Genomic DNA, 11,997 nt, shown 5'->3' with positions numbered 1-11,997 from the left:
CGATCAAACCACCCCTAATCTGCTCCAAATAATCTCTAATTTGAAACAGAGCTTTCAAATATCAACACACATAATCCCCAATCACCAATTTAATCAAATAACACCAACCAAAAAGAATCATTTTGTCTTCTTCAATATTTTCTAAGGTTCAACAATGCAGTTTTGAGATTTTTACATTAAATCACCAAAATATGTGTTTGAACTAAAAGTTAAGCAAAAATTATTAACATTTAAATAATTTTAACAATAATCGATTGTTAACTTTTATTTTTCACCGCCAGGCAAAAATTTTAAACTTTAAAAAGTGAACATCTATAATGTTCTAAAAAAGGGAGACATTTTTGTAAGACGGTCAAAAATAGGGATATTTCACTAAGACCACCACTTTTGGGGGTCACCCGTGCTAATTTGACGGGAAAAGAGGCAACCAAACTTCAGAAATAAGAGAAAGAATTATCTCAAAGAAAAATTGGGGGGGGGGGGGGGGGGGGGGGGGAGCAAAGACGGGTGCTTTAATGGCAATAAATTTCGATTTAAGAAAATGTCATTCTCAAGTCAATGCACAAGTCTTGCCCGTGCAAAATGTTAAATCATCGAGTCCATTGGTTTAAGAAAATAATTTTTTTATAGTTTTTGTTGTCCAAAATTAAATCTATGCAATAAAAATAGGAAAATAATCTCCCACACCAGCTATCAGAGTTCAAAATTGAGTATAGTGTTGTAAAAGACGGAGGCATAAGGCAGAGTATTTTATTTAACAGGGGGGCAAGCAAATACGGGTGCTTTAATGGCAATAAATTTCGATTTAAGAAAATGTCATTCTCAAGTCAATGCACAAGCGTGCAAAATGTTAAATCATCGAGTCCAATCGTTTAAGAAAATAATTTTTTTATAGTTTTTGTTGTCCAAAATTAAATCTATGCAATCAAAATAGGAAAATAATCTCCCACACCAGCTATTAGAGTTCAAAATTGAGTATAGTGTTGTAAAAGACGGAGGCAGAGTATTTTATTTAATACGGGGTGAGGTATAAGCCCAATACATGAGGCGTAAGTCCAATAGGTCTTTAAATTTTTTAAATTATAAATTAATAAAATATAAAAAATAATCATAAAAATATATAAAGTACATTAAAAGTTAAATTAAAAACCTCACAAAAATAAAATATCTAGCATTTTTTAAATGTAAACAATACAATACTGTTTAAAGTTACTAAAAGATAAAAATCAACTATAATTTCTTATCTTTCAAACGATTAAAAGATCATAATATTTTAAAAAATATTATCAACTTACACAGTTTAGCTTTTTAAAAGTTAATAATAAATAAACTCCATCAATAATGTAATTTAAAATATTACTTCTCGTGAGTAAATATAAAGTTACTTTCAAATAGTAAAATAATAAAAGTTCGATAATTTGAGAGGCAGAACTAAAATATGAATATCTATAGTAAGTAAAGATGAAAATTTGGCTATTCAAATGATATTCACTCTCGGATGTTCTCAATTACTAGTAAATATGCAATACTATAACTCATTATTTTGAATTACTCTAAATCTTCATATTTCTATAGCTGAATAAAACTTTAATCATTCATTTATTAGAGAAATTTGAGTTTCGACAATGCTAATTAGGGAATTTAATGCATGATTTATGCTAGGAACTACCGAACTATTAGGCGAGTCTCGAACGAAGAGCGTTAGGCGTGTTCCGGACGCACAAACGGCCGCTTGGATTGTAAGTCTCATAGAAGTAAGCCTCATATGTGAGCCTCGGGGAGTTTTGATAGTGCTCCGCCCTGGGACGAGTCCGGAGGCGAGTCCGAAAACATCCTTTTAAAATACAGATTGAGTAGATAAAGATTGATTTAAGTTCCAGCGGTTAAAGATTTTCACAGTTGTTTTGGATATATTAGCTCAAGGAATTTCACCACTTCCTCACTATATCTGAGTAATTTCTATAGTAACCTGAGTAATTTCTCTAGTATATTATCTCTAATATACTCTCTACTAGAATGTCCTATATCTTGCCTGTAATTCATAAGTCTTATTTCAAAAATATCTTAGGACCAATAAAAGTTCTAGCCATACTTAAGTAGCCAAAAAAGTAGGGATATGTTACTCTATAATGGTAAGGATCATTCAAGTCTTCTTTTACTGTTTTCATGAACCATATATTACAGACCTTTTTTTTTCATGTTGCTCCCCAAAAGAAAAGAAAAAAAAAACAAAAAGTAAGGTTTTTACTAGGTGATAATGTAAATGATGATCTCAATTTATGATATTGGAACACAAATTATTCAGACTACTTCAGTTCTAGTTTATTTCATTATTTTTCCACATGTCTTGAACATTGCACTTTAGAATTACTTCAAGAGGCTCTTCAACTTCAAGAACCTAAGTGGATAACTAATAAAACTCAAGTAGATCAATACAAACCTTGTCAAGTCACGAACAAGAAAAGAAAACAAATGCGTAAACGCAAATTAGAGACATGCCAGAAAATAAAGCTTAAAAGCAAACTTGGGAATAACCAAATCCATTACGCTAATGTCCTCTTATCATTGACATCTGAAATTTTGAAAAATAAGATAGTGTGAGTCAAACACTTAGTATAGATTAGTTGTTACAACAAAAAGTAAGAAAACTAAGATCTTAATAGTTACAATAAACTAAAAGAAAGACGTATAACTTGAATACCTGAAGTCAAAGCTTGCTCCTTGTTTAGAAGCGATTATTTCTTCTTTTATAATCCCTTTGATCTCGCTGCTTCTTTTTTCTCCTTTTGTGTTCCAATCCTTCAATGATTCTTGCAAGCCATTTCAGATTTCCAGTTGAGATCATGAAATACATTATGAATAATCCAATACATAGTCCACTTCCATATCCCATAAGAGCAGCTTTTTGGAAATCATGGAGAAATTCAGAAGTGCTTTCTTTATCATCTAGCGCATAATCTGTATAATTTGTTTCTGGTATCCAAATACTTCCACAACCTCTTGAAACAGGGAATCCACGTAATCCATCATTACCTTCATATGAATTGTTTTGAAATGTAGCAAATTGAGGTCCTAGAGGAATGCATCCTTGGAGATGATTGTGGGAGAGATTTAAGAATGCAAGAGATGTAAGAGCAGCAAGTTGTTGTGGTACCTCTCCCGAAAGCTGGTTAAATGAAAGGTCCAATGATTCGACTACAGATAAATTTCCAAGTGATAGTGGTATATGACCTTGCAATTCATTATGAGATAAATTCAATACACGAAGTGCAATAAGATCTCCCATAATACTTGGAATATGTCCCTCAAATTTGTTACTTGAAAGATCAATAATGGTGTAAACTGTCAAAATTTTACTCAGCTCAAGCTCAAGTCCTTTAGTTGCAACTGTCACAGAATCATTGTAATCTCTCTCTCCAACTTTACCAAGATATGTCGGTAACTTCGTTGTTTGATCAATTATCCTCATGGCTTTCAATTGTTGAAATAGAGTCGTCGACAAGTTTCCTGTGAAGGCATTGTAAGAGAGATCTATGATTCGAAGCTCAGGAAACATATTTTCATCCCTTGAAGTTCTAATGGGTCCATGCAATTTATTTGATCTCAAGCTTAAAACCGTTAGATTTGGCAGAATTCCCAACCACAACGGGAATGTATCGCTGAGATGATTATCTCCTAAATCAAGAACTTGCAACTCTTTGCAATTGGCCAAAGATCGGGGAATTTTACCCCAAAGTTGATTGTCATACAAGTCGATGCTTCTGAGTACACTTCCAATGCTAAAAGTATTTGGAAGAGTCCCAGAAAGATTATTGTTGTGGATATCCAAAACCTCAAGATGACCACCCATGTTGCCAAAACATTGTGGAATTACTCCGTTAAGATTGTTTCTCGCCAAATCTAAAATTCGTAGTGATGTTAAATTGCAAATAGAGGAGGGGATCCCTCCACTGAGATTATTATATGCTATTTTCATAACCTGGAGGCCACTGATATTATCTAGACATTGCTGAATTTCTCCCTGGAAGTTGTTTCTCCCCAAATACAGCACTTCCAATGATATCAAAATGCAGATAGATGAAGGAATTTCCCCAATGAGATTGTTGCTTTGGAGAAACAGATACCGCAAGTTTTTCAAGTTGCCAAAGGAAGTAGGAATTGAACCATTGAGTTGATTAAACGATAATTGCATATTATTAAGGTTTTTTAGATTCCCTAACTCACTAGGAATGGGACCAGAAAATTCGTTAGCATAAAGATATAAAACAGACAAGTTGCCCAAATTCCCCAATGAAGAAGAAATGGGGCCAGAAAGGTGATTGTTATTAAGGTACAAACGAGATAAGCTAGTCAAGTTCCCCAATGAAGTAGGAATAGAACCACTCAGAAGGTTAATAGACAATTCTAAATCAGTAAGACTACTTAGATAACCTATTTCTTTGGGAATGGACCCAGAAAGCTGATTGGCAAAAAGATACAATAAAGACAAGTTGGTCAAATTCCCCAATGATGAAGGAATAGAACCAGTAAGAAAGTTGTTGGACAATTCCAAACCATTAAGAGTCCTTAGGTGACCTATTTCTTCAGGAATGGAGCCAGAAAGTTGATTGCCATAAAGATACAAAAGGGACAAGCTGTGCAAATTTCCCAATGAAGCAGGAATAGAACCATTAAGAAAGTTACTACTCAAATCTAGCTCGGTAAGAGAAGATAGGTAACCTATTTCTTTATGAATGGAGCCAGAAAGGTAATTATCATAAAGACACAAAAGGGACAAGTTGTTCAAATTCCCCAAAGAAGCAGGAATAGAACCATTTAGACTATTATTACTCAAATCTAACTCAGTAAGAGACCTTAGGTAACCTATATCTTCAGGAATGGAACCATTTAAATGATTGCCACTTATGTGGAGGGTCTGAAGCTTGGCAAGTAAGCCGATTTGTGGTGGGATTGTGCCTGAAATCTGATTGAACGACAAGTCAAGATAGACAAGATTAGTGAGTTTACTAATTTCAGGTGGGATGGTGCCAAAGAGCTGGTTCATGCTAAGATCAACATATTTAAGAAAAGGGAGAGATGAAAATGGAAAATCATAGAGCGTACCAATGACACTAGCATCTGCAATATCCAACTTGTTTACCCTGCCATTAAAGCATACAACTCCATGCCAGTCCTTGCATGCTTTAGAACTTTGTGTCCATGAAACCAATAAGGAACTGTTCTGGTTTTGGAGAGTTGCTTTCCATTTTAGGAGAGAAGTTGCTTCCTCAGTGGAAGCAAAAGTAACTGTAAAAAGGTATAAGAGAGTGAAAATCTGAAGTAAAGAAAATATTTTACTGGGAACCTTCATCATATATCGCTAAACTATGTTGAGTTGATTATTTTGGTTTTTTATGGGTGAACTTGTGCAGTATATATATACTATTTTATATGGTAGTAAATCAGTACAAGACTTGCGTGTAGAACGACTTGGAAGTCAATGAATCTTTCTCTCACTCTCCAGGTTCCAGGGAAAGTAATTAAAACCAAGGAATAACTTTTCAATTGATCAAAGCTTAATTATTACTTATTCTTTTAAATTTACGTAAACCAAAAAGCGAAAAATGACAAATATCCTTGCTCAAGTAAGAATATTCTCTTCAAAACCATATCAAACCAATCGGACAAAGATGATACAAACATATTTGGTTCTCACTCTTAGACCAATAAGCCCGAGTAAATGATCTCTAATATCCACATTAGTGTCACGATCCAAAATCTCACATGTCGTGATGGTGCCTATCTCAATACTAGGCAAGCCGACAATCTCAATAAACCACCATATCTTTTAAGTTTGAAACATAATAATTAAATTCAGCGGAAGAAATCTCACAAATACAGATATAATCACTCCTAAAATCTGATGTCACTAAGTACATGGGCATCTAAATGATAATAAAGTCTGACTGATAAAATATTCTCAGAAAGTATAGAATAGTATAATAACTGAAAGAATGAGAGTCAAGGTCAGCGGACTCCAGGCAGCTACCTTGATAGTCTCTAACTGATAGCTCTCTGACATCTAACAGTCGCCGTGTCCGAAAGCACCTGGATCTGCACACGAGGTGCAGAGTGTAGTATGAGTACAACCAACTCAATAAGTAACAAAACTAACCTCTGGACTGAAAGTAGTGACGAGCTCTGCAGGTACAGTTCAGTATATAAATAATGGTACAGAAATGAAGGCATGCTTTCAAGTTCAACAGTTAAACTCAGTGCAAGCAAAAATAGATCAATATTGCATAATATGAAGAATATGACATCTAAGTGGTAAGACCTCATGTACTACTGGTCACAAATTATTCGGTCACTCAGTACTCTTTATGCATAATCCAGCCCAGGGATATTCCATCCTGTATATATATATATACACATCGACTGACAGTCAGTCACTTAGTACCGTATAAGGCCAATCCAGCCCTGAAAAATTCATTCCCAAATGTAAATGATACGGACAAGATTCATGTCCAGGGAAACTCATAACAATATAAACAAGTAAGGCAAGTCCATGCCCTGGTAAGTTTATCCCGAATATATAATCATCTACGCTCACTAGGGGTGTGTACAGACTCCGGAGGGGCTCCTTCAGCCCAAGCGTGATATAAAGTCGATATGGCCTACTGCAGGTGGGCAGTCCCGATCCGTATAATAATAAAGCCTATAAGGCCTGCTGCAGGCAGGCAACCCCGATTCATATAGTAATAAAGCCTATAAGGCCTGCTGCAGGCGGGCAACCCCGATCCATATAATATATATATATATATATATATATATATATATATATATATATATATATATATATATATATATATATATATATATATATATATATATATATATGCCAATGTCGTCTGCTGCGGCGCGCAGCTCGATCCCATAAATATCCTCACAATGGACGAATATGACTGACTGTGAAATGTACATTTTTAAAACAATTAATTCAACAACAACAGGACCTCATAGGTCCCAAAATATCGGCACGTCGCCTAAACATGATCTTTAATAAGAGCCTCAGCTCAATTTCTCTAATACGTGGAACATGCTCAGATAATAATTTATATGGTGCACGTCCTCACGCTCGTCAACTATCGTGTGCGTCACCTCCAAACAATTTATATAACACCAATTCGGGGATTCATACCCTTAGAACCAAGTTTAGAAGTGTTACTTACCTCAAACCGTATAATTTCTTACTCTGCAATCCCTTTGCCTCGCGTATCGGCCTTCAAACGCCTCGAATCTAATCATAAATAATTCGATTTAGTCAAAACAAATTATAGGTAATTCCATATGAATATACAGATTTCCCATCAAAATCTGAAATTTCACCCAAAAATTGCTTGTGGGGCCCATGTCTCAAAACCTAACAAAAGTTACAAAATCCGAAAGCACATTCAACCACGAGTCTAACCATTCCAATTTTACCAAATTTCGATATCAACTTGACCTCCAAATCCTCAAATCTTATTTTTAAATTCCTAGGTCCAAATTCCCGATTTACACCTCAAAATCATGTAATCTAGTCGGATTATTCGATGATAATTCAATATTATGGAGTAGAAATGATCACAAGTGACTTACCTCAAGATTTCTCGTGATTTCTTGCTCAAAAATTGCCCCAAGCCGTATTCTTTCGTCCAAAAATGTTGAAATGAGGTAAAAACAGAACTTCTCAATAAAAACACTATTCTAGTCGCTAAAAGCCCAATTCCTGTCGCGTAAAGTGCCAAATCTGGCCGCTTAATGTGCGCACCATAACCTTTGGACCAACAATATTTATTTTCACTAAAAAGGCTCTAACTCAATCATACGAACTCGGAATTCGATGATTCTTGTTCCTATGAGTCATAAATGATAATACGAACCTATTCCTTTAATCGAAACTCAATTCGGAGCTCATTTCCTCAATACGATACTAATTTCGCCCGTTAAACAATTAACTCAATGTTTCGTGCTAAAAACCCAATCGCGACTTGATGAAATTAGACCAAACTTTTCAGATCATTCCTATAATTTATTATCAAACTCCCGGAAGTCTCAAAATCGAATTTTGATCTCTAGAACTAAAAATGGACCTTTGGATCATTACATGCTTATGCGGAAAACATCAAACTCTTCCAAAACTCTTCTCCGGTAGCCTGTAGTGTATCAATCATAACTTCTTGTACCCACCTCCAATTGCCAAATGGTTTAAATTTATGAAAACTAGATACAAAGGGCTACAACTTTCATTTTTAGATTATTGCCAAATTTCTTATAGATTACGAGATATAAGCTTCCAAAGTTAGTCCTATGCAGCAGAAATTTCTGTGATGCACACTATTGTAGCAAAAACACCAACAGCTAAAATGGCCTAGAAATGGTCCGAAACCACTCCGAAACTCACCCGAGCCCCTCGGGACCCCGTCCGAACATACCAACAAGTCTCAAAATATATTACGGACTTAGTCGAGAGCTCAAATCATATCAAACAACACTAAAACCACAAATCGCACCCCAATTCAAGCCTAATGAAACTAAGAAATTTCAAATTATACATTTGATGTCGAAACCTATCAGATCAACTCCGGTTGACCTCAAATTTTTCACATAAGTCATAAATGATATAACGGAGTTATTCTAATTTTCAGAATCGGATTTCGATCCCGATATCAAAAAGTCAACTCCCTGGTCAAACTTCCAAACTTAAATTTCCTATTTTCGCCATTTCAAGCATAATTTAGCTACGGACCTCAAAATAAATATCCGGGCACACTCCTAAGTCCAAAATCAGCATACGAAGATATTGGAACAATTAAAATTTCATTACGGGGTCATTTACATATATTTTACGAGCCGGTCAATTATTTCAACTTAAGCTTCCAAAACAAGAATTGTTCTTTCAATTAAATCCTGAATCATCTGAAAACCAAACTTGACCACCCTCGCAAGTCATAATACACATTTCAAAGTTTATCGATATCTTAAGCCACTGAACGGAATGCTAATTATCAAAATGACAAGTCGGATCGTTACATTCTCCCTCACTTAAACATATGTTCGACCTCGAACGTGCCAGGAGTTGTTGTCCCTAAACCTTCAAATCACTATTTCACCTTATCACGCATATATCCGGGGGTGATCCCACGTCACCCTATTCCATATAGGCCTGACGACACCACATAACTGAAAATTACTAATTTAGCACTAGCCCATAAACCTTGGAATCCAATTTCCAACATCCAAAAATTTCTTTTCAAGAACCGAATCTCACATCAACACTTTGTATGAGTCTTAACAAGTTGTATTAAGCCTTAGCCATAACTCCAGATGTAGTCACATGATATACCACACAACCCGCATACTTGGAATAGTTTCTAATCACTGTAGCTGATAAAAAAATGAATACCAGTATTAAACCCCATATCAAACAACACCTCATTCCAAAACCTCGTTCACTGCCGATAATGAAAGAAACACATGAAATTCCATGACCACTTACCAGATCAACAAGTCACGGAGCTTTTCCTCGTTCAACAAGTACCATAGCCAATTATATAAGCTGAATTCTAAATTATTCTTCTAACACATTGTAATCAAACATGATAGTATCCATTCTAGGTCCAATGACCTTATATCACCAAACATAACTATTCTAGCTATTCCGATGTAATCCTGCCTTTCCGGCACAGAACATTATTTAAAACCAACTCATCAAATTCTGTGAGAAGAACATATGTGTGTGCATGTGCACATTTTTTTCTTCTTCTCAAATTGCCCTAATTAGGCGATAGCATAACATGTAGAGTGATCACGCCCAACTATGCCTTGTAAGAAGGACTAAGCGGTCGCTGCAAATATAACCTGATTCAAGTCCGGAGTCGAATCCCACAGGGAACTAACCTATTTACTACAACCTTAAATAATGCTAATGATAAGCTCAAACAACTTCCTGATGCAATAGTTTTATGAATAATCAGTGGAATTTATTTAGCCAAGGAAAAATGACAATAAAATTAGCAATAATCAAGACTAAAATTGAATTCAAGGGTAAAAGGGTCTAGGGCTATTGATTTCCCCAATTGCCGGATTAATTCTCAACTCTTTAGCTATAATCTCGTCGTAATACTCTATGAGGATTATGAGTTCCGGGCTACCGTAATTACCTTTCGATCAATTATGATAATTTACTAGAAGCATTCTCTCGAACTACTCTAGTTAACAATTTATGCAACTCAGAATTATCCCACCAAAGCTTCGTTATTTCTAACCCCACTTTTAAATTCAAGTAATTAATCTCTTAATTTCCCCAAAAGTGGTATTGTTCAACAACAATCTAACCAAGTGTTCTTTATCAAGGAACACAAGGTGAATAGATACGATTAATCGAGGGCCCTTTCAATTAACCAAAATACAATACGTAATTGAAGAATCATAGAAAGAACACGGCTCATTTATAACAAAAGAGAGTCAAGACTTCATCCAACAATTGGTTCCATCAACCATAGATAATAGATTTAGCTACTCATACTAATGGAAAACAAATCACTAAAATAATTCATAATCAACAAATAGAGGTATGAAGAAGATGAAAACTCTTAGGAATTTATCCGTCTTCTCTCCCTCGTTCTTGCCTCTAAAATCTTCTAAAAACAGCTATCTCCAACTTCTAGGCGAGTTTAGGTTTCATATAGGTTTAGGTTAGTCGCCTAGGAAATTATATAATTAACCCTGCGTATTTGGCTTTCGTGTGACATTCTTGTGCCACAGAAAACGTACTATAGGCTTGCCCGTAGTGTACGACTCTACTAATTGAGCTCACTCAGTCTAGGATCAAGTAGGACTTTATTTGGATGTAATGTAGGCTGTAGGTTGGGTAGGATATATTTGGATATATAATAGTGACTACACCTCCCTAAGCACTTTAATACATTATTTTACAATCAAGTCCACACCTAAGTTAAACCAATATTTTCATTTTTTTTAACACCACATATACCACCCCACACTTCTTCTTTGAGAACAATCACCTTAAAAGCCACTAAAGATTTATTACCAATCAACATGATACACTATTAACAATGTTCTTCTCTTTTCTTTTCTTTTTTTCACAACTGGCCTTTTCCAACAAGATATACCTTTCTCCTTATTTCCTAGTTCCACTCAAAAGCTCCATCAACTACCCTAGACTTTATCCTTTATAAATTCATAGTATTTCCAGTGCTTAAGAGAGGTAAAGAATTCAAAAAGATGGTCAATTCAAATAGGTGGGTGGAGTATGTATATATATGGTTCAACAAAGAAATGCCTATATCACTTCCCAGACTAAACAAGACTACCATTTCGCTTTGCAGACACACAGGGCAAGTTCTAGGCGTTAAATGTCGTGCATAGAATATAACAAGCCTCCCACACACATGGCAGCTAACTCATTCCAGATTAGATCATCAAACACACAGATCATGGTACTTCAGCCAAATTAAGAACATACATTTTAAGGCCTTCTTACAAGAGTCAACAAATGAGCTTAAGCGTCACACTAAAGTAACCGCTATATTCAAGGCATTACGAAATCAAACAAGGCTTCCTATTTTAATTCTGCCCATAGCCCATAAGTTCCTAACTAAAAAATAAAAAGCTAACTACACCCGGTTCAAATAAAACCCTTGAAAAAGAACCGTGGTTTGAAGAAAAACCAAGGGGAAATTGATACACTACTACAAAAGAAAATCTTTTTTTTTCTTTTTGACTTTAGTCCCTCAAGAAACCCGTCGAATGATATCCATCGTTGGGCCAAGTCGAAATTGATTTATACAAATAAACTACGAAACTATCTATATACAACAAAGTATTCCTCACCCCACACTTAAAAATATGGCATGTCCCCATGTCATACAAAGTAAAGTAATGTGAGGTAACGGAACTTCCCTGGTGGATTAGTCTTGATCGGAGACAGTGCCAGGGTTGAGATGACATGCT

The 11,997-nt window shown here is 35.3% G+C and overlaps 1 protein-coding gene across 2 annotated transcripts; it reads right to left on the bottom strand.

The window, feature by feature from the left end:
• Positions 1-2,228: 2,228 nt before the first annotated feature.
• LOC104110620 (receptor-like protein Cf-9) lies at positions 2,229-5,379 on the bottom strand. 2 transcript variants are annotated; one of them, XM_070199735.1, is made up of 3 exons: positions 5,104-5,263; positions 2,702-4,963; positions 2,229-2,572 (listed from the first exon to the last, which is right to left on the bottom strand). In XM_070199735.1, the coding sequence occupies exons 1-2, from the start codon at positions 5,116-5,118 to the stop codon at positions 2,726-2,728; spliced, it is 2,253 nt and encodes a 750-aa protein (XP_070055836.1). In that variant the 5' UTR covers positions 5,119-5,263; the 3' UTR covers positions 2,229-2,572; positions 2,702-2,725. The 2 variants fall into 2 exon arrangements, with proteins under 2 accessions (XP_070055836.1, XP_009618445.1); XM_009620150.4 differs by having other exon boundaries at positions 2,702-5,379.
• Positions 5,380-11,997: the final 6,618 nt, after the last annotated feature.

The sequence above is a fragment of the Nicotiana tomentosiformis genome, chromosome 4 (assembly GCF_000390325.3).
Source record: "Nicotiana tomentosiformis chromosome 4, ASM39032v3, whole genome shotgun sequence".
NCBI classification, from domain to species: domain Eukaryota; kingdom Viridiplantae; phylum Streptophyta; class Magnoliopsida; order Solanales; family Solanaceae; genus Nicotiana; species Nicotiana tomentosiformis.
This window is presented reverse-complemented; position numbering and strand designations above follow the sequence as displayed.